We start from the raw sequence: 23,259 nt of genomic DNA, 5'->3' as shown, positions 1-23,259 counted from the left end.
GCTCTGTGAGACAGCAGTGTTAACCCGGGTCTCTGGCAGTGTGAGACAGCAGTGTTAACCCGGATCCCTGGCTCTGTGAGACAGCAGTGTTAACCCGGGTCTCTGGCACTGTGAGACAGCAGTGTTAACCCGTCTCCCTGGCTCTGTGAGACAACAGTGTTATCCCGGGTCACTGGCACTGTGAGACAGCAGTGTTAACCCGGGTCCCAGTCACTGTGAGACAGCAGTGTTAACCCAGGTCCCTGGATCTGTGAGACAACAGTGTTATCCCGGGTCTCTGGCACTGTGAGACAGCAGTGTTAACCCGTCTCCCTGGCTCTGTGAGACAACAGCGTTATCCCGGGTCACTGGCTCTGTGAGACAACAGTGTTATCCCGGGTCCCAGGCTCTGTGAGACAGCAGTGTTAACCCGGGTCCCAGTCACTGTGAGACAGCAGTGTTAACCCAGGTCCCTGGATCTATGAGACAGCAGTGTTAACCCGGGCCGCTGGCACTGTGTGACAGCAGTGTTAACACGGGCCCCCGGCACTGTGAGACAGCAGTGTTAACCCGGGTCCCTGGCACTGTGTAACAGCAGTGTTAACCCGGGTCCCTGGCGCTGTGAGACAGCAGTGTTAACCCGGGTCCCTGGCACTGTGAGACAGCAGTGTTAACTCAGGTCCCTGGCACTGTGAGACAGCAGTGTTAACCCGGGTCCCTGGCACTGTGAGACAGTAGTGTTAACCCGGGTCCCTGGGTCTGTGAGACAGGAGTGTTAACTCAGGTCCCTGGCACTGTGTGACAGCAGTGTTAACCCGGGTCCCTGGCACTGTGAGACAGCAGTGTTAACCCGGGTCCCTGGCACTGTGAGACAGCAGTGTTAACTCAGGTCCCTGGCACTGTGTGACAGCAGTGTTAACCCGGGTCCCTGGCACTGTGAGACAGTAGTGTTAACCCGGGTCCCTGGGTCTGTGAGACAGGAGTGTTAACCCGGATCCCTGGCGCTGTGAGACAGCAGTGTTATCCCGGATCACTGGATCTGTGAGACAGCAGTGTTAACCCAGGTCTCAGGCACTGAGACAGCAGTGTTGACCCGTGTCCATCGTACTGTGAGACAGCAGTGTTAACTCGGGTCACTGGCACTGTGAGACAGCAGAGTTAACCCGGGTCCCTGGCACTGTGAGACAGCAGTGTTAACCCGGGTCCCTGGCACTGTGAGACAGCAGTGTTAACCCGGGTCCCTGGCACTGTGTGACAGCAGTGTTAAACCGGGCCCCTGGCACTGTGAGACAGCAGTGTTAACCCGGGTCCCTGGCACTGTGAGACAGCAGTGTTAACTCAGGTCCCTGGCACTGTGTGACAGCAGTGTTAACCCGGGTCCCTGGCACTGTGAGACAGTAGTGTTAACCCGGGTCCCTGGGTCTGTGAGACAGGAGTGTTAACCCGGATCCCTGGCGCTGTGAGACAGCAGTGTTATCCCGGATCACTGGATCTGTGAGACAGCAGTGTTAACCCAGGTCTCAGGCACTGAGACAGCAGTGTTGACCCGTGTCCATCGTACTGTGAGACAGCAGTGTTAACTCGGGTCACTGGCACTGTGAGACAGCAGAGTTAACCCGGATCCCTGGCTCTGTGAGACAGCAATGTTATCCCGGATCACTGGCACTGTGAGACAGCAGTGTTAACCCGGATCTCTGGCTCTGTGAGACAGCAGTGTTAACCCGGGTCTCTGGCACTGTGAGACAGCAGTGTTAACCCGTCTCCCTGGCTCTGTGAGACAACAGTGTTATCCCGGGTCACTGGCTCTGTGAGGCAACAGTGTTATCCCGGGTCACTGGCACTGTGAGACAGCAGTGTTAACCCGGGTCCCAGTCACTGTGAGACAGCAGTGTTAACCCAGGTCCCTGGATCTATGAGACAGCAGTGTTAACCCGGGCCCCTGGCACTGTGAGGCAGCAGTGTAAACCCGGATCCCTGGCTCTGTGAGACAGCAGTTTTAACCCGGATCCCTGGCTGTGTGAGGCAGCAGTGTTAACCCGTGTCCCTGGCACTGTGAGGCAGTAGTGTTAACCCGTGTCCCTGGCACTGTGAGGCAGTAGTGTTAAACCGGGTCCCTGGCACTGTGAGACAGCAGTGTTTACCCGGGTCTCTGGCACTGTGGACAGCAGTGTTAAACCGGGTCCCTGGCACTGTGAGACAGCAGTGTTAACCCGTGTCCCTGGCACTGTGAGGCAGTAGTGTTAACGCGGATCCCTGACACTGTGAGACAGCAGTGTTAACCCGGGTCCATGGCTCTGTGAGACAACAGTGTTAACCCGGATCCCTGGCTCTGTGAGACAGCAGTGTTATCCCGGGTCCTTGACACTGTGAGACAGCAGTGTTATCCCGGGTCCCTGGCGCTGTGAGACAGCAGTGTCAACCCGGGTCCCTGGCACTATGAGACAGCAGTGTTATCCTGGGTCCCTGGCACTGTGAGACAGCAGTGTTAACCCGGATCCCTGGCTCTGTGAGACAGCAATGTTAACCCGGATCCCTGGCTCTATGAGACAGCAATATTATCCCGGATCACTGGCACTGTGAGACAGCAGTGTTAACCTGGATCCCTGGCTCTGTGAGACGGCAGTGTTAACCCGGGTCTCTGGCACTGTGGGACAGCAGTGTTAACCCGGGTCTCTGGCACTGTGGGACAGCAGTGTTAACCCGGATCCCTGGCTCTGTGAGACAGCAGTGTTAACCCGGATCCCTGGCTCTGTGAGACAGCAGTGTTATCCCGGGTCTCTGGCACTGTGAGACAGCAGTATTAACCCGTGTCACTGGCACTGTTAGACAGCAGTGTTAACCCGGATCCCTGGATCTGTGATACAACAGTGTTATCCCGGGTCACTGGCACTGTGAGACTGCAGTGTTAACCCCGGTCCCTGGCACTGTGAGACAGCAGTGTTAACCCGGATCCCTGACACTGTGAGACAGCAGTGTTAACCCGGGTCTCTGGCACTGTGAGACAGCAGTGTTGACAGGAGTCCCTGGCATTGTGAGACAGCAGTGTTAACCCGGGTCCCTGGCTCTGTGAGACATCAGTGTTAACCCGGGTCCATGGCACTGTGAGACCGCAGTGTTAACCCGGGTCCCTGGCACTGTGAGACAGCAGTGTTAACCTGGGTCCATGGCAGTGTGAGACAGCCGTGATAACCCGGGTCCCTGGCTCTGTGAGACAGCAGTGTTAACCCGGGTCCCTGGCACTGTGAGACAGCAGAGTTAACCCGGGTCCCTGGCACTGTGAGACAGCAGTGTTAACCTGGCTCCATGGCACTGTGAGACAGCAGTGTTAACCCGGGTCCCTGGCTCTGTGAGACAGCAGTGTTAACCCGGGTCCCTGGCACTGTGAGACATCAGTGTTATCCCGGGTCCCTGGCACTGTGAGACAGCAGTGTTAACCCGGGTCCCTGGCTCTGTGAGTCAGCAGTGTTAACCCGGATCCATTGGCACTGTGAGATAGCAGTGTTAAACCGGGTCCCTGGCTCTGTGAGACAGCAGTGTTAACCAGGTCCCTGGCACTGTGAGACAGCAGTGTTAACCAGTGTCCCTGGCTCTGTGAGACAGCATGTTCACCCAGGTCACTGGCACTGTGAGACAGCAGTGTTAACCCAGATCCCTGGCGCTGAGAGATAGCAGTGTTAACCCGCGTCCCTGGCTCTGTGAGACAGCAGTGTTAACCCGGGTCCCTGGCTCTGTGAGACAGCAGTGTTAACCAGGTCACTGGCACTGTGAGACAGCAGTGTTAACCCGGATGCATGGCACTGTGAGACAGCAGTGTTAACCCGGATCCCTGACACTGTGAGAGAGCAGTGTTAACCCGCATCCCTGGCACTATGAGACAGCAGTGTTAACCCGGATCCCTGGCACTATGAGACAGCTGTGTTAACCTGGGTCTCTGGCACTGTGAGGCAGCAGTGTTAACCCGCATCCCTAGCACTATGAGACAGCTGTGTTAACCTGGGTCTCTGGCACTGTGAGGCAGCAGTGTTAACCCGGGTCCCTGTCACTGTGAGACAGCAGAGTTAACCCGTTTCCCTGGCACTGTGAGACAGCAGTGTTAACCTGGGTCCCTGGCACTATGAGACAGCAGTGTTAACCCGGGTCCCTGGCTCTGTGAGACAGCATTGTTAACCCGGGTCCCTGGCATTGTGAGACAGCAGTGTTAACCCGGGTCCCTGGCACTGTGAGACAGCAGTGTTAACCCGGGTCCCTGGCATTGTGAGACAGCAGTGTTAACCCGGATCCCTGGCACTGTGAGACAGCAGTGTTAACCCAGGTCCCTGGCTCTGTGAGACAGCAGTGTTAACCCGGATCCCTGGCAATGTGAGACAGCAGTGTTAACCTGGATCCCTGGCGCTTTGAGATAGCAGTGTTAACACGGGTCCCTGGCACTATGAGACAGCAGTGTTAACCCGGATTCCTGGCACTGTCAGACAGCAGTGTTAACACGGGTCCCTGGCACTGTGAGAGAGCAGTGTTAACCCGCATCCCTGGCACTGTGAGACAGCTGTGTTAACCCGGGTCACTGGCACTGTGAGACTGCAGTGTTAACCCGGGTCCCAGTCACTGTGAGACAGCAGTGTTATCCCGGGTCCCTGGCACTGTGAGGCAGCAGTGTTAACCCGGGTCCCTGGCACTGTGAGATAGCAGTGTTAACCCGGGTCCCTGGCACTGTGAGACAGCAGTGCTAACCCAGGTCTCTGGCACTGAGACAGCAGTGTTAACCCGGGTCCCTGGCTCTGTGAGACAGCAGTGTTATCCCGGGTCCCTGGCATTGTGAGACAGCAGTGCTAAGCTGGGTCCCTGGCAATGTTAGACAGCAGTGTTAACCTGGGTCCCTGGCACTGTGAGACAGCAGAGTTAACCCGGATCCCTGGCTCTGTGAGACAGCAATGTTATCCCGGATCACTGGCACTGTGAGACAGCAGTGTTAACCCGGATCCCTGGCTCTGTGAGACAGCAGTGTTAACCCGGGTCTCTGGCACTGTGAGACAGCAGTGTTAACCCGTCTCCCTGGCTCTGTGAGACAACAGTGTTATCCCGGGTTACTGGCTCTGTGAGGCAACAGTGTTATCCCGGGTCACTGGCACTGTGAGACAGCAGTGTTAACCCGGGTCCCAGTCACTGTGAGACAGCAGTGTTAACCCAGGTCCCTGGATCTATGAGACAGCAGTGTTAACCCGGGCCCCTGGCACTGTGAGGCAGCAGTGTTAACCCGGATCCCTGGCTCTGTGAGACAGCAATTTTATCCCGGATCACTGGCACTGTGAGACAGCAGTTTTAACCCGGATCCCTGGCTGTGTGAGGCAGCAGTGTTTTCCCGGGTCTCTGGCACTGTGGACAGCAGTGTTAAACCGGGTCCTTGACACTGTGAGACAGCAGTGTTAACCCGTGTCCCTGGCACTGTGAGGCAGTAGTGTTAACGCGGATCCCTGACACTGTGAGACAGCAGTGTTAACCCGTGTCCCTGACACTGTGAGACAGCAGTGTTAACCCGGGTCCCTGGCTCTGTGAGACAACAGTGTTAACCCGGATCCCTGGCTCTGTGAGACAGCAGTGTTATACCGGGTCCTTGACACTGTGAGACAGCAGTGTTATCCCGGGTCCCTGGCGCTGTGAGACAGCAGTGTCAACCCGGGTCCCTGGCACTATGAGACAGCAGTGTTATCCTGGGTCCCTGGCACTGTGAGACAGCAGTGTTAACCCGGATCCCTGGCTCTGTGAGACAGCAATGTTAACCCGGATCCCTGGCTCTATGAGACAGCAATATTATCCCGGATCACTGGCACTGTGAGACAGCAGTGTTAACCTGGATCCCTGGCTCTGTGAGACGGCAGTGTTAACCCGGGTCTCTGGCACTGTGGGACAGCAGTGTTAACCCGGGTCTCTGGCACTGTGGGACAGCAGTGTTAACCCGGATCCCTGGCTCTGTGAGACAGCAGTGTTATCCCGGGTCCCTGGCACTGTGAGACAGCAGTGTTAACCCGTGTCACTGGCACTGTTAGACAGCAGTGTTAACCCGGATCCCTGGATCTGTGATACAACAGTGTTATCCCGGGTCACTGGCACTGTGAGACTGCAGTGTTAACCCCGGTCCCTGGCACTGTGAGACAGCAGTGTTAACCCGGATCCCTGACACTGTGAGACAGCAGTGTTAACCCGGGTCTCTGGCACTGTGAGACAGCAGTGTTGACAGGAGTCCCTGGCATTGTGAGACAGCAGTGTTAACCCGGGTCCCTGGCTCTGTGAGACATCAGTGTTAACCCGGGTCCATGGCACTGTGAGACCGCAGTGTTAACCCGGGTCCCTGGCACTGTGAGACAGCAGTGTTAACCTGGGTCCATGGCAGTGTGAGACAGCCGTGATAACCCGGGTCCCTGGCTCTGTGAGACAGCAGTGTTAACCCGGGTCCCTGGCACTGTGAGACAGCAGAGTTAACCCGGGTCCCTGGCACTGTGAGACAGCAGTGTTAACCTGGCTCCATGGCACTGTGAGACAGCAGTGTTAACCCGGGTCCCTGGCTCTGTGAGACAGCAGTGTTAACCCGGGTCCCTGGCACTGTGAGACATCAGTGTTATCCCGGGTCCCTGGCACTGTGAGACAGCAGTGTTAACCCGGGTCCCTGGCTCTGTGAGTCAGCAGTGTTAACCCGGATCCATTGGCACTGTGAGATAGCAGTGTTAAACCGGGTCCCTGGCTCTGTGAGACAGCAGTGTTAACCAGGTCCCTGGCACTGTGAGACAGCAGTGTTAACCAGTGTCCCTGGCTCTGTGAGACAGCATGTTAACCCAGGTCACTGGCACTGTGAGACAGCAGTGTTAACCCAGATCCCTGGCGCTGTGAGATAGCAGTGTTAACCCGGGTCCCTGGCTCTGTGAGACAGCAGTGTTAACCCGGGTCCCTGGCTCTGTGAGACAGCAGTGTTAACCAGGTCACTGGCACTGTGAGACAGCAGTGTTAACCCGGATGCAAGGCACTGTGAGACAGCAGTGTTAACCCGGATCCCTGACATTGTGAGAGAGCAGTGTTAACCCGCATCCCTGGCACTATGAGACAGCTGTGTTAACCTGGGTCTCTGGCACTGTGAGGCAGCAGTGTTAACCCGCATCCCTAGCACTATGAGACAGCTGTGTTAACCTGGGTCTCTGGCACTGTGAGGCAGCAGTGTTAACCCGGGTCCCTGGCAGTGTGAACCCGGGTCCCTGGCTCTGTGAGACAGCAGTGTTAACCAGGTCACTGGCAATGTGAGACAGCAGTGTTAACCCGGATGCCTGGCACTGAGACACCAGTGTTAACCTGGGTCCCTGGATCTGTGATACAACAGTGTTATCCCGGGTCACTGGCACTGTGAGACTGCAATGTTAACCCCGGTCCCTGGCACTGTGAGACAGCAGTGTTAACCCGGATCCCTGACACTGTGAGACAGCAGTGTTAACCCGGGTCTCTGGCACTGTGAGACAGCAGTGTTGACAGGAGTCCCTGGCATTGTGAGACAGCAGTGTTAACCCGGGTCCCTGGCTCTGTGAGACATCAGTGTTAACCCGGGTCCATGGCACTGTGAGACCGCAGTGTTAACCCGGGTCCCTGGCACTGTGAGACAGCAGTGTTAACCTGGGTCCATGGCAGTGTGAGACAGCCGTGATAACCCGGGTCCCTGGCTCTGTGAGACAGCAGTGTTATCCCGGGTCCCTGGCACTGTGAGACAGCAGAGTTAACCCGGGTCCCTGGCACTGTGAGACAGCAGTGTTAACCTGGCTCCATGGCACTGTGAGACAGCAGTGTTAACCCGGGTCCCTGGCTCTGTGAGACAGCAGTGTTAACCCGGGTCCCTGGCACTGTGAGACATCAGTGTTATCCCGGGTCCCTGGCACTGTGAGACAGCAGTGTTAACCCGGGTCCCTGGCTCTGTGAGTCAGCAGTGTTAACCCGGATCCATTGGCACTGTGAGATAGCAGTGTTAAACCGGGTCCCTGGCTCTGTGAGACAGCAGTGTTAACCAGGTCCCTGGCACTGTGAGACAGCAGTGTTAAGAAGTGACCCTGGCTCTGTGAGACAGCATGTTAACCCAGGTCACTGGCACTGTGAGACAGCAGTGTTAACCCAGATCCCTGGCGCTGTGAGATAGCAGTGTTAACCCGGGTCCCTGGCTCTGTGAGACAGCAGTGTTAACCCGGGTCCCTGGCTCTGTGAGACAGCAGTGTTAACCAGGTCACTGGCACTGTGAGACAGCAGTGTTAACCCGGATGCATGGCACTGTGAGACAGCAGTGTTAACCCGGATCCCTGACACTGTGAGAGAGCAGTGTTAACCCGCATCCCTGGCACTATGAGACAGCAGTGTTAACCCGGATCCCTGGCACTATGAGACAGCTGTGTTAACCTGGGTCTCTGGCACTGTGAGGCAGCAGTGTTAACCCGCATCCCTAGCACTATGAGACAGCTGTGTTAACCTGGGTCTCTGGCACTGTGAGGCAGCAGTGTTAACCCGGGTCCCTGGCAGTGTGAACCCGGGTCCCTGGCTCTGTGAGACAGCAGTGTTAACCAGGTCACTGGCAATGTGAGACAGCAGTGTTAACCCGGATGCCTGGCACTGAGACACCAGTGTTAACCTGGGTCCCTGGCACTGTGAGACACCAGTGTTAACCCGGGTCCCTGGCACTGTGAGACAGCAGTGTTAACCCGCATCCCTAGCACTATGAGACAGCTGTGTTAACCTGGGTCTCTGGCACTGTGAGGCAGCAGTGTTAACCCGGGTCCCTGTCACTGTGAGACAGCAGAGTTAACCCGTTTCCCTGGCACTGTGAGACAGCAGTGTTAACCTGGGTCCCTGGCACTATGAGACAGCAGTGTTAACCCGGGTCCCTGGCTCTGTGAGACAGCATTGTTAACCCGGGTCCCTGGCATTGTGAGACAGTAGTGTTAACCCGGGTCCCTGGCACTGTGAGACAGCAGTGTTAACCCGGGTCCCTGGCATTGTGAGACAGCAGTGTTAACCCGGATCCCTGGCACTGTGAGACAGCAGTGTTAACCCAGGTCCCTGGCTCTGTGAGACAGCAGTGTTAACCCGGATCCCTGGCAATGTGAGACAGCAGTGTTAACCTGGATCCCTGGCGCTTTGAGATAGCAGTGTTAACACGGGTCCCTGGCACTATGAGACAGCAGTGTTAACCCGGATTCCTGGCACTGTCAGACAGCAGTGTTAACACGGGTCCCTGGCACTGTGAGAGAGCAGTGTTAACCCGCATCCCTGGCACTGTGAGACAGCTGTGTTAACCCGGGTCACTGGCACTGTGAGACTGCAGTGTTAACCCGGGTCCCAGTCACTGTGAGACAGCAGTGTTATCCCGGGTCCCTGGCACTGTGAGGCAGCAGTGTTAACCCGGGTCCCTGGCACTGTGAGACAGCAGTGCTAACCCAGGTCTCTGGCACTGAGACAGCAGTGTTAACCCGGGTCCCAGGCTCTGTGAGACAGCAGTGTTATCCCGGGTCCCTGGCATTGTGAGACAGCAGTGCTAAGCTGGGTCCCTGGCAATGTTAGACAGCAGTGTTAACCTGGGTCCCTGGCACTGTGAGACAACAGTGTTATCCTGGATCACTGGCACTGTGAGACAGCAGTGTTAATCCGGATCCCTGGCTCTGTGAGACAGCGGTGTTAACCCGGGTCCCTGGCACTGTGAGACAGCAATGTTAACCCGGGTCCCTGGCACTGTGAGACAGCAGTGTTAACCCTGGTCCCTGGCACTGTGAGACAGCAGTGTTAACCCGGATCCCTGACACTGTGAGAAATCAGTGATAACCCGTGTCATGATATTCAAACACACACATCATGATAGACACACCAACAGACAAATCAGAACACACAACACCACAACCAATGACAGAAAGATATAAAAGCACAGACACGGTGGTCAGTATTAGCTGCAGAGGAGAACCAGGTCACATATATTGCCAAACACACTCAGGGAGACAGCACGTGCAGAGTATCCAGAACGAACTGTATTATAAGAGTTATAATAAAATAGAGTTGTACCACATACAACTGTGTTGGCTCATCTGTGCACCAGAGCACCCAACACCACATGGTACAGGAGTGGATCGATACCTGCCGGCATACCTCAGTGTACAGAGACAACCAGCAGTGCCCAGGCATGATGCACGAGCTCCCGGTTCCGCAGGCGCTCCAGTGCGACGGCGACCTCCACGAAAACTGGCGGCGATTCCGGCAAATGTTCGAATTGTTCCTGGTGGCAGCTGAACTCAAAGACCTGGATGATAGGGAAAAAATTGAATTTCTCCTCACCGTCGCCGGTGCAAGGGCAAGAGAAATATTCAGAACGTTCAGGTTCTTCAGGAGGCAGCAAAGGTACGATTACCAGGCAGTCCTGGGCAAATTCTCCAAGTACTGTGAAGAAAACGCAATCCAATCGCAAGTAAAGGTAAGAAAAGCTGCAGTACTCACCTCGTGGCTGGGATCCCGGAGCCCGAATTCCCAGAGGCCGAAATCCCGGGCCTGAGAGAGGGCTGGGTCGAGGTCGGCAGCCATCTTGCTAAAGGTATCACGCTAGCACAGTTGCGCGAGCAGTGCGCAGAACCGGAAGTTTCGTTTGCGCATGCGCGAGATGCTGCGCATGCGCAGTCAAGAAAACGGCCATCGGTAAAGGAACAGCGATCTGAGCATGCGCAGTCGCTTCCTACGTGCTACATACCGAGCGTCAGGATGTCAGAGGCCCCAGACTGCACCAATTTAAAAGGGAAACGTCCCAAATCAAAAAAACAAAAATCTGTTAAAGCTGTAAAACAACCTTCCCTCACCTGGAATGACAGCACAGTGCCGCAAATTGACCCAGGAGATGAATTTGACCTCCGAAGAACCCTCCGACAAGCAGTTACCTACGCACAAGCCGATGATTCCGACCTTGAATACTTCGATGACGATCTTTACAGTGTTTCCGGACCTCGCGAGCCCAATGATAGCTCCGTGGTCCTATATGACTATGACTCGGACGAACCTTTCGTGTTGCACATTGGCAGCCCCCACATTGAATCCGACGCAGATGCGGATTCATTTTTCGGATTTGAGGATCTTCAATCCAGCAGATATGACGTTCCAACTTATCAGTACCGGATGATGCTGCAGCCTGACATTAACAGACAGGGAGCGGTGCAAGCACACTGAGAGTGCCCTGCTGCCACACAGAGCGTGGTCCACGTCCCGCTCAACGTTCCCGACTCTATGAAAGAAGACATGCAAGACTCCAGAGTGCAGTCCTCGCATGAACCAGAAGTGACTCCAGTGTCACAAGCTTCCACAGCAAGCTCGTGGACAGACTCCACAATTGCAGCAATGCAAGACTCCAGAGCGCAGTCCTTGCACGAACAAGAAGTGACTCCAGTGTCACAAGCCTCCACAGAGAGCTCGTGGACGGACTCCACGATGGAAGGAACGCAAGACTCCAGAGCGCAGTCCTTGCAGGAACAAGACCATGAGGGTCTAGCAACCTCTCCTGACCAACCAGCGGCAGACGATGCAAGTCTGCCATGCTCACGTGAACAGCAAGAAGGCTATAACAGCCTACCATGCTCCACTACACAGCAGCATGAACATGACGGTCTCTCATGCTACAATGAAGGGCACAGCGCTGAAGACTGTTCAAGCCCAACTGAAGACAAGCCAAAGGAATCGCCTCGTCCAGGCCCGAAGAAAAAAGGTTTATGCGCTGACCTTCAGGATCATTATAGCCGAACAGAGATTAATAATGCTGCACGGCCACAGAAGGATGCTGAGGATTTGCTAACGAAATTAATTGAATGTTTAACTTGCAAGGAGCAGACTGAGAATTGCCAGTGTTTTAGTACGGATCGAAAAAATGGACAAGACATTGATCCTCAGGTAATGGAAATAACACAACCTGAATCATATCTACAGCAGGGACAAATGTCTCCCTTCAACACAACACCGCAAAATCCCAACTTCGGAGACCAGCAGTTAGTCAGTAATGACTCTTCAAACCTTGAGGGGAACATTAATTGCATTGAACCTATACACGCTCCACTGATTATTGAGCAGAACATTGGAGCAAGAATCCTGAGGACACCGACATCGAGTAGCCAGATAACGAATTTAAAACCCACAGCAGTGTCAAGTGAACCAAGTGTGCTTTCCACTAATGGTGAAGATGCAGATAAGGTCGACCCGATTATCCATTGTACCACACTAACCCCAGTGATTAAGCAGTTATGTATGGGGAGTATAAGGTGGGCAATTGAGAACAGTAAAAGAGAGACTGTGACCATGCCAGTCCCAGCAAAATCAGACCCAGAGACCATGAAGGCATGTACATTAGACAAAGATACACATGAGGCACCTGAGAAGAAAAGTGAAACGGAATGTTCTTTGGAAAATAGTACAATGTCGATAGAAACATTGGATCCTATATTCGAGACCATACCTATGGGAGAATTTGGGGGTAATAAACAAGGTTCTGCAATGTCTGGGGGAAGATTTAAAATTCCAAAGAAGAAAAGCCCAAATGAAGGACAACGGCAAGACAATGACAGTCCACCGACATGGTGTGCACCACCAGATGAAAACTCTGACAATTTACCCAACCCTAGTGAACAGCAAGTTGCTAATGAGGATCTATCCACGGGATGTGAGACGAGTGACGACAGCATCCCACTTCCCATGCAAAAGGTGCAAGGTGACAGACCTCGCCTAGTGCGTACCGAGGCACTCAACGATCACGGTGGGACCACTGACGACTGCGGTGGCAGCGCACCGCTTCCACCCTCGATGGCTCGACCCTCTCCACTGGTTGGTGCATTCCTGCATGTTCCGACTCCAGAAGTGCAGCTTCAGGGAATCTCGGCTGCCTCCAGTGAACCTGTTGGGACTCCGGACGGGGGGCATCGACGGAAGGCAGACCGGACTCCAGATGGGGAGCAGCCAAGCGCCGACTCTGATTCGCGCACGCCAGACCTTGCTCCGGACGGGCGGTGTCGCGGCCTCGGTGATGGCACGCTCAGGGTGACGGCGGATGCCACGGCGACAGGGAATGGATCGCGTGGCAGTCCCACTGGGTCGGCAGTGGCGACCAGCACCGGCGGTCCAAGATGGACACACCAATTCGCGCCATCACCAGACGTTGATGCGAGCAACAATTCTCTCTCCAAGGCGACATGCTTCGACGTTTCTCTGCGGAGTCGCCCTTCCGGCACAGCAGGTGGCCGGAACCAGCGTACACGGTCTCGGCCAACTTCCACATCTGGCACAGTCATCGCCTTGTATGATATTAGTGATGGTGCTACTTCGATGGCAACGACCCATCGGCTACAAGATGCCGTCCACCACAAACATAAAAAGAAAAAGACTCCACCTTGTTCCTGGCATGCAGGGCGGATGGATTGGTGCGTAGGCGCAATCAGCGAGCTTTGCGCCGCCTTCCACGCTCGCAACTGAACCGTACGCACACGCCGGATCCTCCACTGGTTCCCAAGGATGACTTCGTGGAGATGCCACGGATCATGCCCCTTCCATCGCCACCAGAACCAAATCTCCACAGCTGAACCGGCTTGAGGACCAGCCCATTCTTGAGGCGGTCACCCATTAGACTGGACTTATAACGCTGTTCATACGTTCAAAAAGTCAAACGCTTCTGTATTATAACCTGTTGTTGTTTATTGTTCCAGATATCGTCTGACCGGACCAATGTTCAAGTTTTTTTTTTTTCTCTCGCATCCAAGTTTTGTTATGGTACAACCTTGTTAGTGTGACGCACCCGACATCGCCCCATGTAAATAGTTACGTCATATACACACGCTGTACATAACACACACACACACTCTTCGATGCACTCACGACACAATTATATTTATAACCACGTAGGCACATATCTTTGTAAAAAGGGGGGATGTCATGATATTCAAACACACACATCATGATAGACACACCAACAGACAAATCAGAACACACAACACCACAACCAATGACAGAAAGATATAAAAGCACAGACACGACCCCCGGTGGTCAGTATTAGCTGCAGAGGAGAACCAGGACACATCTATTGCCAAACACACTCAGGGAGACAACACGTGCAGAGTATCCAGAACGAACTGTATTATAAGAGTTATAATAAAATAGAGTTGTACCACATACAACTGTGTTGGCTCATCTGTGCACCAGAGCACCCAACACCACAACCCGGGTCCCTGGCACTGTGAGACAGCAGTGTTAACCCGGATCCCTGGCATTGTGAGACAGCAGTGTTAACCCGGGTCCCTGGCACTGTGAGACAGCAGTGTTAACCCGTGTCCCTGGCACTGTGAGACAGCAGTGTTAACCCGGATCCCTGGCTCTGTGAGACAACAGTGTTATCCGGGTCACTGGCACTGTGAGACAGCAGTGTTAACCCGGATCCCTGGCATTGTGAGACAGCAGTGTTAACCCGGGTCCCTGGCACTGTGAGACAGCAGTGTTAACCCGGATCCCTGGCTCTGTGAGACAGTAGTGTTAACCCGGGTCCCTGGCACTGTGAGACAGCAGTGTTAACCCGGATCCCTGGCTCTGTGAGACAGCAGTGTTAACCCGGATCTCTGGCTCTGTGAGACAGCAGTGTTATCCCGGATCACTGGCACTGTGAGACAGCAGTGTTAACCGGGGTCCCTGGCACTGTGAGACAGCACTGTTAACCTGGGTCCCTGGCACTGTGCGACCGCAGTTTAACCCGGGTCCATGGCACTGTGAGACAGCGGTATTAACCCAGGTCCCTGGCACTGTGAGACAGCAGTGTTAACCCGGGTCCCAGTCACTGTGCGACAGCAGTGTTAACCCGGGTCCCTGGCACTGTGAGACAGCAGTGTTAAACCGTGTCCCTGGCACTGAGAGACAGCAGTGTTAACCCAGGTCCCTGGCTCTGTGAGACAGCAGTGTTAACCCGGGTCCCTGGCTCTCTGAGTCAGCAGTGTTAACCCGGATCCCTGGCTCTGTGAGACAGCAGTGTTAACCCGGATCCCTGGCACTGTGAAAGTTACGTTCTCTCTGTACATTAACTATTTGAACAGGCAGTAACTAAGTGAAACCTGGTGCCCGTGTTTGTGTATCATTGATATCTGAATTTTCTGAATGAGATGGAGGATCCGAGTTCATACAGCAGACGCTCCCTTGGCAGAAAGTAGTTCCCTACCGTAATAGTGTTACTGTCCCGAGAGCTCCAACTACCAGGTCAGTCAGTGCGTCGCCACTCACATCCATCACTCCGGTTACCGACTGTCCAAAATACCTCCGAGACGGGGAGAACTTCACACCATCAATCCGCTGCCAAGACAATAGGAAAGTTGGACTTCAGAGAGGGCATGGATGTAGAGGAGAGTCAGGGGCAAAGGCTGGAGAGGGCAGAGAAGAGAGCAGGGGCCTGAGGTGGGTGAGAAAGGGGGCAGGGTGGCAGCTGACACAAAACTATGTCCTGGATACTGTGAGGAGGACAGTGTAAAACCTCGAAAGGACACGGACAGGTTGGTGGGCTGGGCAGAGAGCTGACAGATGAAGTTCAATCTGGAGATGAATGAGGTGATGCTTTTGTTAGGAAACACCGAGACACTGAACAAAATGAGATGTCAAATTCTAAAAATGGCGCAGCTACAGAGGGCACAAAACATCGAAGGTCGCAGGATTGGTGGAGAGAGCAGGGAATACAGCTGATAATATTCAGGACATTATTAATTCAACAGATAGTATTCAGCGGTTTATTAGTAAAACAGATAGTCTTCTAGGGTTTAGCAATAAAGCAGATAGTATTCTGGGGTTTATTAATAAAGCAGATAGTATTCTGGGGTTTATTAATAAAGCAGATAGTATTCTGGGCTTTATTAATAGGGCAGATAGTATTCTGGGGTTTATTAATAAAGCAGATAGTATTCTGGGGTTTATTAATAAAGCAGATAGTATTCTGGGCTTTATTAATAAAGCAGATTGTATTCTGGGGTTTATTAATAAAGCAGATAGTATTCTGGGGTTTATTAATAAAGCAGATTGTATTCTGGGGTTTATTAATAAAGCAGATAGTATTCTGGGGTTTATTAATAAAGCAGATTGTATTCTGGGCTTTATTAATAGGGCAGATAGTATTCTGGGGTTTATTAATAGGGCAGATAGTATTCTGGGGTTTATTAATAAAGCAGATAGTATTCTGGGGTTTATTAATAAAGCAGATTGTATTCTGGGGTTTATTAATAAAGCAGATAGTATTCTGGGGTTTATTAATAAAGCAGATTGTATTCTGGGGTTTATTAATAAAGCAGATAGTATTCTGGGCTTTATTAATAGGGCAGATAGTATTCTGGGGTTTATTAATAGGGCAGATAGTATTCTGGGGTTTATTAATAAAGCAGATAGTATTCTGGGGTTTATTAATAAAGCAGATAGTATTCTGGGGTTTATTAATAAAGCAGATAGTATTCTGGGGTTTATTAATAGGGCAGATAGTATTCTGGGGTTTATTAATAGGGCAGATAGTATTCTGGGGTTTATTAATAAAGCAGATAGTATTCTGGGCTTTATTAATAGGGCAGATAGTATTCTGGGGTTTATTAATAGTGCAGATTGTATTCTGGGGTTTATTAATAAAGCAGATAGTATTCTGGGGTTTATTAATAGGGCAGATAGTATTCTGGGGTTTATTAATAAAGCAGATAGTATTCTGGGGTTTATTAATAGGGAAGATAGTATTCTGGGGTTTATTAATAAAGCAGATAGTATTCTGGGGTTTATTAATAAAGCAGATAGTATTCTGGGGCTTATTAATAAAGCAGATAGTATTCTGGGGTTTATTAATAAAGCAGATTGTATTCTGGGGTTTATTAATAAAGCAGATAGTATTCTGGGGTTTATTAATAAAGCAGATAGTATTCTGGGGTTTATTAATAAAGCAGATAGTATTCTGGGCTTTATTAATAGGGCAGATAGTATTCTGGGGTTTATTAATAGGGCAGATAGTATTCTGGGGTTTATTAATAAAGCAGATAGTATTCTGGGGTTTATTAATAAAGCAGATAGTATTCTGGGGTTTATTAATAAAGCAGATAGTATTCTGGGGTTTATTAATAGGGCAGATAGTATTCTGGGGTTTATTAATAGGGCAGATAGTATTCTGGGGTTTATTAATAAAGCAGATAGTATTCTGGGCTTTATTAATAGGGCAGATAGTATTCTGGGGTTTATTAATAAAGCAGATAGTATTCTGGGGTTTATTAATAAAGCAGATAGTATTCTGGGGTTTATTAATAGGGCAGATAGTATTCTGGGGTTTATTAATAAAGGAGATTGTATTCTGGGGTTTATTAATAAAGCAGATAGTATTCTGGGGTTTATTAATAACGCAGATTTTATTCTGTTTTTTTTTAAATAAAGCAGATAGTATTCTGGGGTTTATTAATAGGGCAGTTAGTATTCTGGGGTTTAATAATAGGGCAGATTGTATTCTGGGGTTTATTAATAAAGCAGATATTATTCTGGGGTTTATTAATAAAGCAGATTGTATTCTGGGGTTTATTAATAGGGCAGATAGTATTCTGGGGTTTATTAATAAAGCAGATTGTATTCTGGTGTTTATTAATAAAGCAGATAGTATTCTGGGGTTTATTAATAAAGCAGATTGTATTCTGGGGTTTATTAATAAAGCAGATTGTATTCTGGGGTTTATTAATAGGGCAGATAGTATTCTGGGGTTTATTAAGAGGGCAGATTGTATTCTGGGGTTTATTAATAAAGCAGATAGTATTCTGGGGTTATTAATAAAGCAGATTGTATTCTGGGGTTTATTAATAAAGCAGATAGTATTCTGGGGTTTATTAATAAAGCAGATAGTATTCTGGGGTTTATTAATAGGGCAGATTGTATTCTGGGGTTTATTAATAAAGCAGATTGTATTCTGGGGTTTATTAATAGGGCAGATAGTATTCTGGGGTTTATTAAGAGGGCAGATTGTATTCTGGGGTTTATTAATAAAGCAGATAGTATTCTGGGGTTATTAATAAAGCAGATTGTATTCTGGGGTTTATTAATAAAGCAGATAGTATTCTGGGGTTTATTAATAAAGCAGATTGTATTCTGGGGTTTATTAATAAAGCAGATTGTTTTCTGGGGTTTATTAATAGGGCAGATAGTATTCTGGGGTTTATTAATAGGGCAGATTGTATTCTGGGGTTTATTAATAAAGCAGATAGTATTCTGGGGTTTATTAATAGGGCAGATAGTATTGTGGGGTTTTTTAATAGGGCAGATTGTATTCTGGGGTTTATTAATAAAGCAGATAGTATTCTGGGGTTTATTAATAAAGCAGATAGTATTCTGGGGTTTATTAATAAAGCAGATAGTATTCTGGGGTTTATTAATAGGGCAGATTGTATTCTGGGATTTATTAATAAAGCAGATAGTATTCTGGGGTTCATTAATAAAGCAGATTGTATTCTGGGGTTTATTAATAAAGCAGATAGTATTCTGGGGTTTATTAATAAAGCAGATAGTATTCTGGGGTTTATTAATAGGGCAGATTGTATTCTGGGGTTTATTAATAAAGCAGATAGTATTCTGGGGTTTATTAATAAAGCAGATAGTATTCTGGGGTTTATTAATAGGGCAGATATTATTCTGGGGTTTATTAATAAAGCAGATTGTATTCTGGGGTTTATTAATAGGGCAGATAGTATTCTGGGGTTTATTAATAAAGCAGATAGTATTCTGGGGTTTATTAATAGGGCAGATAGTATTCTGGGGTTTATTAATAAAGCAGATAGTATTCTGGGCTTTATTAATAGGGCAGATTGTATTCTGGGGCTTATTAATAGGGCAGATTGTATTCTGGGGTTTATTAATAAAGCAGATAGTATTCTGGGGCTTATTAATAGGGCAGATTGTATTCTGTGGCTTATTAGTAGGGCAGATATTATTCTGGGGTTTATTAGTAAAGCAGATTGTATTCTGGGGTTTATTAATAGGGCAGATAGTATTCTGGGGTTTATTAATAAAGCAGATAGTATTCTGGGCTTTATTAATAGGGCAGATTGTATTCTGGGGCTTATTAATAGGGCAGATTGTATTCTGGGGTTCATTAATAAAGCAGATAGTATTCTGGGGCTTATTAATAGGGCAGATTGTATTCTGTGGCTTATTAATAGGGCAGATATTATTCTGGGGTTTATTAATAAAGCAGATTGTATTCTGGGGTTTATTAATAGGGCAGATAGTATTCTGGGATTTATTAATAAAGCAGATTGTATTCTGGGGTTTATTAATAAAGCAGATAGTATTCTGGGGTTTATTAATAGGGCAGATAGTATTCTGGGATTTATTAATAAAGCAGATTGTATTCTGGGGTTTATTAATAGGGCAGATAGTATTCTGGGATTTATTAATAGGGCAGATAGTATTCTGGGATTTATTAATAAAGCAGATAGTATTCTGGGGTTTATTAATAAAGCAGATTGTATTCTGGGGTTTATTAATAAAGCAGATAGTATTCTGGGATTTATTAATAAAGCAGATTGTATTCTGGGGTTTATTAATAAAGCAGATTGTATTCTGGGGTTTATTAATAGGGCAGATAGTATTCTGGGGTTTATTAATAAAGCAGATTGTATTCTGGGGTTTATTAATAGGGCAAATTGTATTCTGGGGTTTATTAATAAAGCAGATAGTATTCTGGGGTTTATTAATAAAGCAGATAGTATTCTGGGGTTTATTAATAGGGCAGATAGTATTCTGGGATTTATTAATAAAGCAGATAGTATTCTGGGGTTTATTAATAAAGCAGATTGTATTCTGGGGTTTATTAATAGGGCAGATTGTATTCTGGGGTTTATTAATAAAGCAGATTGTATTCTGGGGTTTATTAATAAAGCAGATAGTATTCTGGGGTTTATTAATAAAGCAGATAGTATTCTGGGGTTTATTAATAAAGCAGATAGTATTCTGGGGTTTATTAATAAAGCAGATAGTATTCTGGGGTTTATTAATAAAGCAGATTGTATTCTGGGGTTTATTAATAAAGCAGATTGTATTCTGGGGTTTATTAATAAAGCAGATAGTATTCTGGGGTTTATTAATAAAGCAGATTGTATTCTGGGGTTTATTAATAAAGCAGATAGAATTCTGGGGTTTATTAATAGTGCAGATAGTATTCTGGGGTTTATTAATAGTGCAGATTGTATTCTGGGGTTTATTAATAAAGCAGATAGTATTCTGGGGTTTATTAATAGGGCAGATAGTATTCTGGGATTGATTAATAAAGCTGATTGTATTCTGGGGTTTATTAATAAAGCAGGTAGTATTCTGGGGTTTATTAATAGTGCAGATAGTATTCTGGGGTTTATTAATAGTGCAGATTGTATTCTGGGGTTTATTAATAAAGCAGATAGTATTCTGGGGTTTATTAATAGGGCAGATAGTATTCTGGGATTGATTAATAAAGCAGATTGTATTCTGGGGTTTATTAATAAAGCAGATTGTATTCTGGGGTTTATTAATAGTGCAGATAGTATTCTGGGGTTTATTAATAGTGCAGATTGTATTCTGGGGTTTATTAATAAAGCAGATAGTATTCTGGGATTGATTAATAAAGCAGATTGTATTCTGGGGTTTATTAATAAAGCAGATTGTATTCTGGGGTTTATTAATAGTGCAGATAGTATTCTGGGGTTTATTAATAGTGCAGATTGTATTCTGGGGTTTATTAATAAAGCAGATAGTATTCTGGGGTTTATTAATAGGGCAGATAGTATTCTGGGATTGATTAATAAAGCAGATAGTATTCTGGGGTGTATTAATAAAGCAGGTAGTATTCTGGGGTTTATTAATAGTGCAGATAGTATTCTGGGGTTTATTAATAGTGCAGATTGTATTCTGGGGTTTATTAATAAAGCAGATAGTATTCTGGGGTTTATTAATAGTGCAGATAGTATTCTGGGGTTTATTAATAGCGCAGATTGTATTCTGGGGTTTATTAATAAAGCAGATAGTATTCTGGGGTTTATTAATAAAGCAGATTGTATTCTGGGGTTTATTAATAAAGCAGATAGTATTCTGGGGTTTATTAATAGTGCAGATAGTATTCTGGGGTTTATTAATAAAGCAGATAGTATTCTGGGGTTTATTAATAGTGCAGATAGTATTCTGGGGTTTATTAATAGTGCAGATTGTATTCTGGGGTTTATGAATAAAGCAGATAGTATTCTGGGGTTTATTAATAAAGCAGATTGTATTCTGGGGATTATTAATAAAGCAGATAGTATTCTGGGGTTTATTAATAGTGCAGATAGTATTCTGGGGTTTATTAATAGTGCAGATTGTATTCTGGGGTTTATTAATAAAGCAGATTGTATTCTGGGGTTTATTAATAAAGCAGATAGTATTCTGGGGTTTATTAATAGGGCAGATAGTATTATGGGGTTTATTAATAAAGCAGATTGTATTCTGGGGTTTATTAATAGGGCACATAGTTTTCTGGGGTTTATTAATAGGGCAGATAGTTTTCTGGGGTATATTAGTAAAGTAGATAATATTCTGTGGTTTATTAATAAAGCAGATAGTATTCTGGGGTTTATTAATAAAGCAGATAGTATTCTGGGGTTTATTAATAAAGCAGATTGTATTTTGGGGTTTATTAATAAAGCAGATAGTATTCTGGGATTTATTAATAAAGCAGATAGTATTCTGGGGTTTATTAATAAAGCAGATAGTATTCTGGGGTTTATTAATAAAGCAGATAGTATTCTGGGGTTTATTAATAAAGCAGATAGTATTCTGGGGTTTATTAATAAAGCAGATTGTATTCTGGGGTTTATTAATAGGGCAGATAGTATTCTGGGATTTATTAATAAAGCAGATAGTATTCTGGGGTTTATTAATAAAGCAGATTGTATTCTGGGGTTTATTAATAGGGCAGATAGTATTCTGGGATTTATTAATAAAGCAGATAGTATTCTGGGGTTTATTAATAAAGCAGATTGTATTCTGGGATTTATTAATAAAGCAGATAGTATTCTGGGGTTTATTAATAAAGCAGATAGTATTCTGGGATTTATTAATAAAGCAGATAGTATTCTGGGGTTTATTAATAAAGCAGATTGTATTCTGGGGTTTATTAATAGGGCAGATAGTATTCTGGGATTTATTAATAAAGCAGATAGTATTCTGGGATTTATTAATAAAGCAGATAGTATTCTGGGGTTTATTAATAAAGCAGATTGTATTCTGGGGTTTATTAATAGGGCAGATAGTATTCTGGGATTTATTAATAAAGCAGATAGTATTCTGGGATTTATTAATAAAGCAGATATTATTCTGGGATTTATTAATAAAGCAGATAGTATTCTGGGGTTTATTAATAAAGCAGATTGTATTCTGGGGTTTATTAATAGGGCAGATAGTATTCTGGGATTTATTAATAAAGCAGATAGTATTCTGGGATTTATTAATAAAGCAGATAGTATTCTGGGGTTTATTAATAAAGCAGATAGTATTCTGGGGTTTATTAATAGGGCAGATAGTATTCTGGGATTTATTAATAAAGCAGATAGTATTCTGGGATTTATTAATAAAGCAGATAGTATTCTGGGATTTATTAATAAAGCAGATAGTATTCTGGGGTTTATTAATAAAGCAGATAGTATTCTGGGGTTTATTAATAGGGCAGATTGTATTCTGGGGTTTATTAATAAACCAGATAGTATTCTGGGGTTCATTAATAAAGCAGATTGTATTCTGGGGTTTATTAATAAAGCAGATAGTATTCTGGGGTTTATTAATAAAGCAGATAGTATTCTGGGGCTTATTAATAAAGCAGATTGTATTCTGGGGTTTATTAATAAAGCAGATTGTATTCTGGGATTTATTAATAAAGCAGATAGTATTCTGGGGTTTATTAATAAAGCAGATAGTATTCTTGGGTTTATTAATAAAGCAGATAGTATTCTGGGGTTTATTAATAGGGCAGATTGTATTCTGGGATTTATTAATAAAGCAGATAGTATTCTGGGGTTCATTAATAAAGCAGATTGTATTCTGGGGTTTATTAATAAAGCAGATAGTATTCTGGGGTTTATTAATAAAGCAGATAGTATTCTGGGGTTTATTAATAGGGCAGATTGTATTCTGGGGTTTATTAATAAAGCAGATAGTATTCTGGGGTTTATTAATAAAGCAGATAGTATTCTGGGGTTTATTAATAGGGCAGATATTATTCTGGGGTTTATT

General features: G+C 47.1%; 1 protein-coding gene across 1 annotated transcript in view; it reads right to left on the bottom strand.

Moving 5' to 3' along the window:
- Window positions 1-23,259, bottom strand: part of LOC140402256 (integrin alpha-X-like) — an 815,908-nt gene that overhangs the window by 30,144 nt on the left and 762,505 nt on the right. The window contains exon 15 of the mRNA XM_072489886.1: window positions 15,197-15,327. Coding sequence (XP_072345987.1) covers window positions 15,197-15,327 — 131 coding nt within the window. The remainder of the gene's footprint in view (window positions 1-15,196; window positions 15,328-23,259) is intronic.

The sequence above is a fragment of the Scyliorhinus torazame genome, chromosome 25, assembly GCF_047496885.1.
Source record: "Scyliorhinus torazame isolate Kashiwa2021f chromosome 25, sScyTor2.1, whole genome shotgun sequence".
Taxonomy (NCBI): domain Eukaryota; kingdom Metazoa; phylum Chordata; class Chondrichthyes; order Carcharhiniformes; family Scyliorhinidae; genus Scyliorhinus; species Scyliorhinus torazame.
This window is presented reverse-complemented; position numbering and strand designations above follow the sequence as displayed.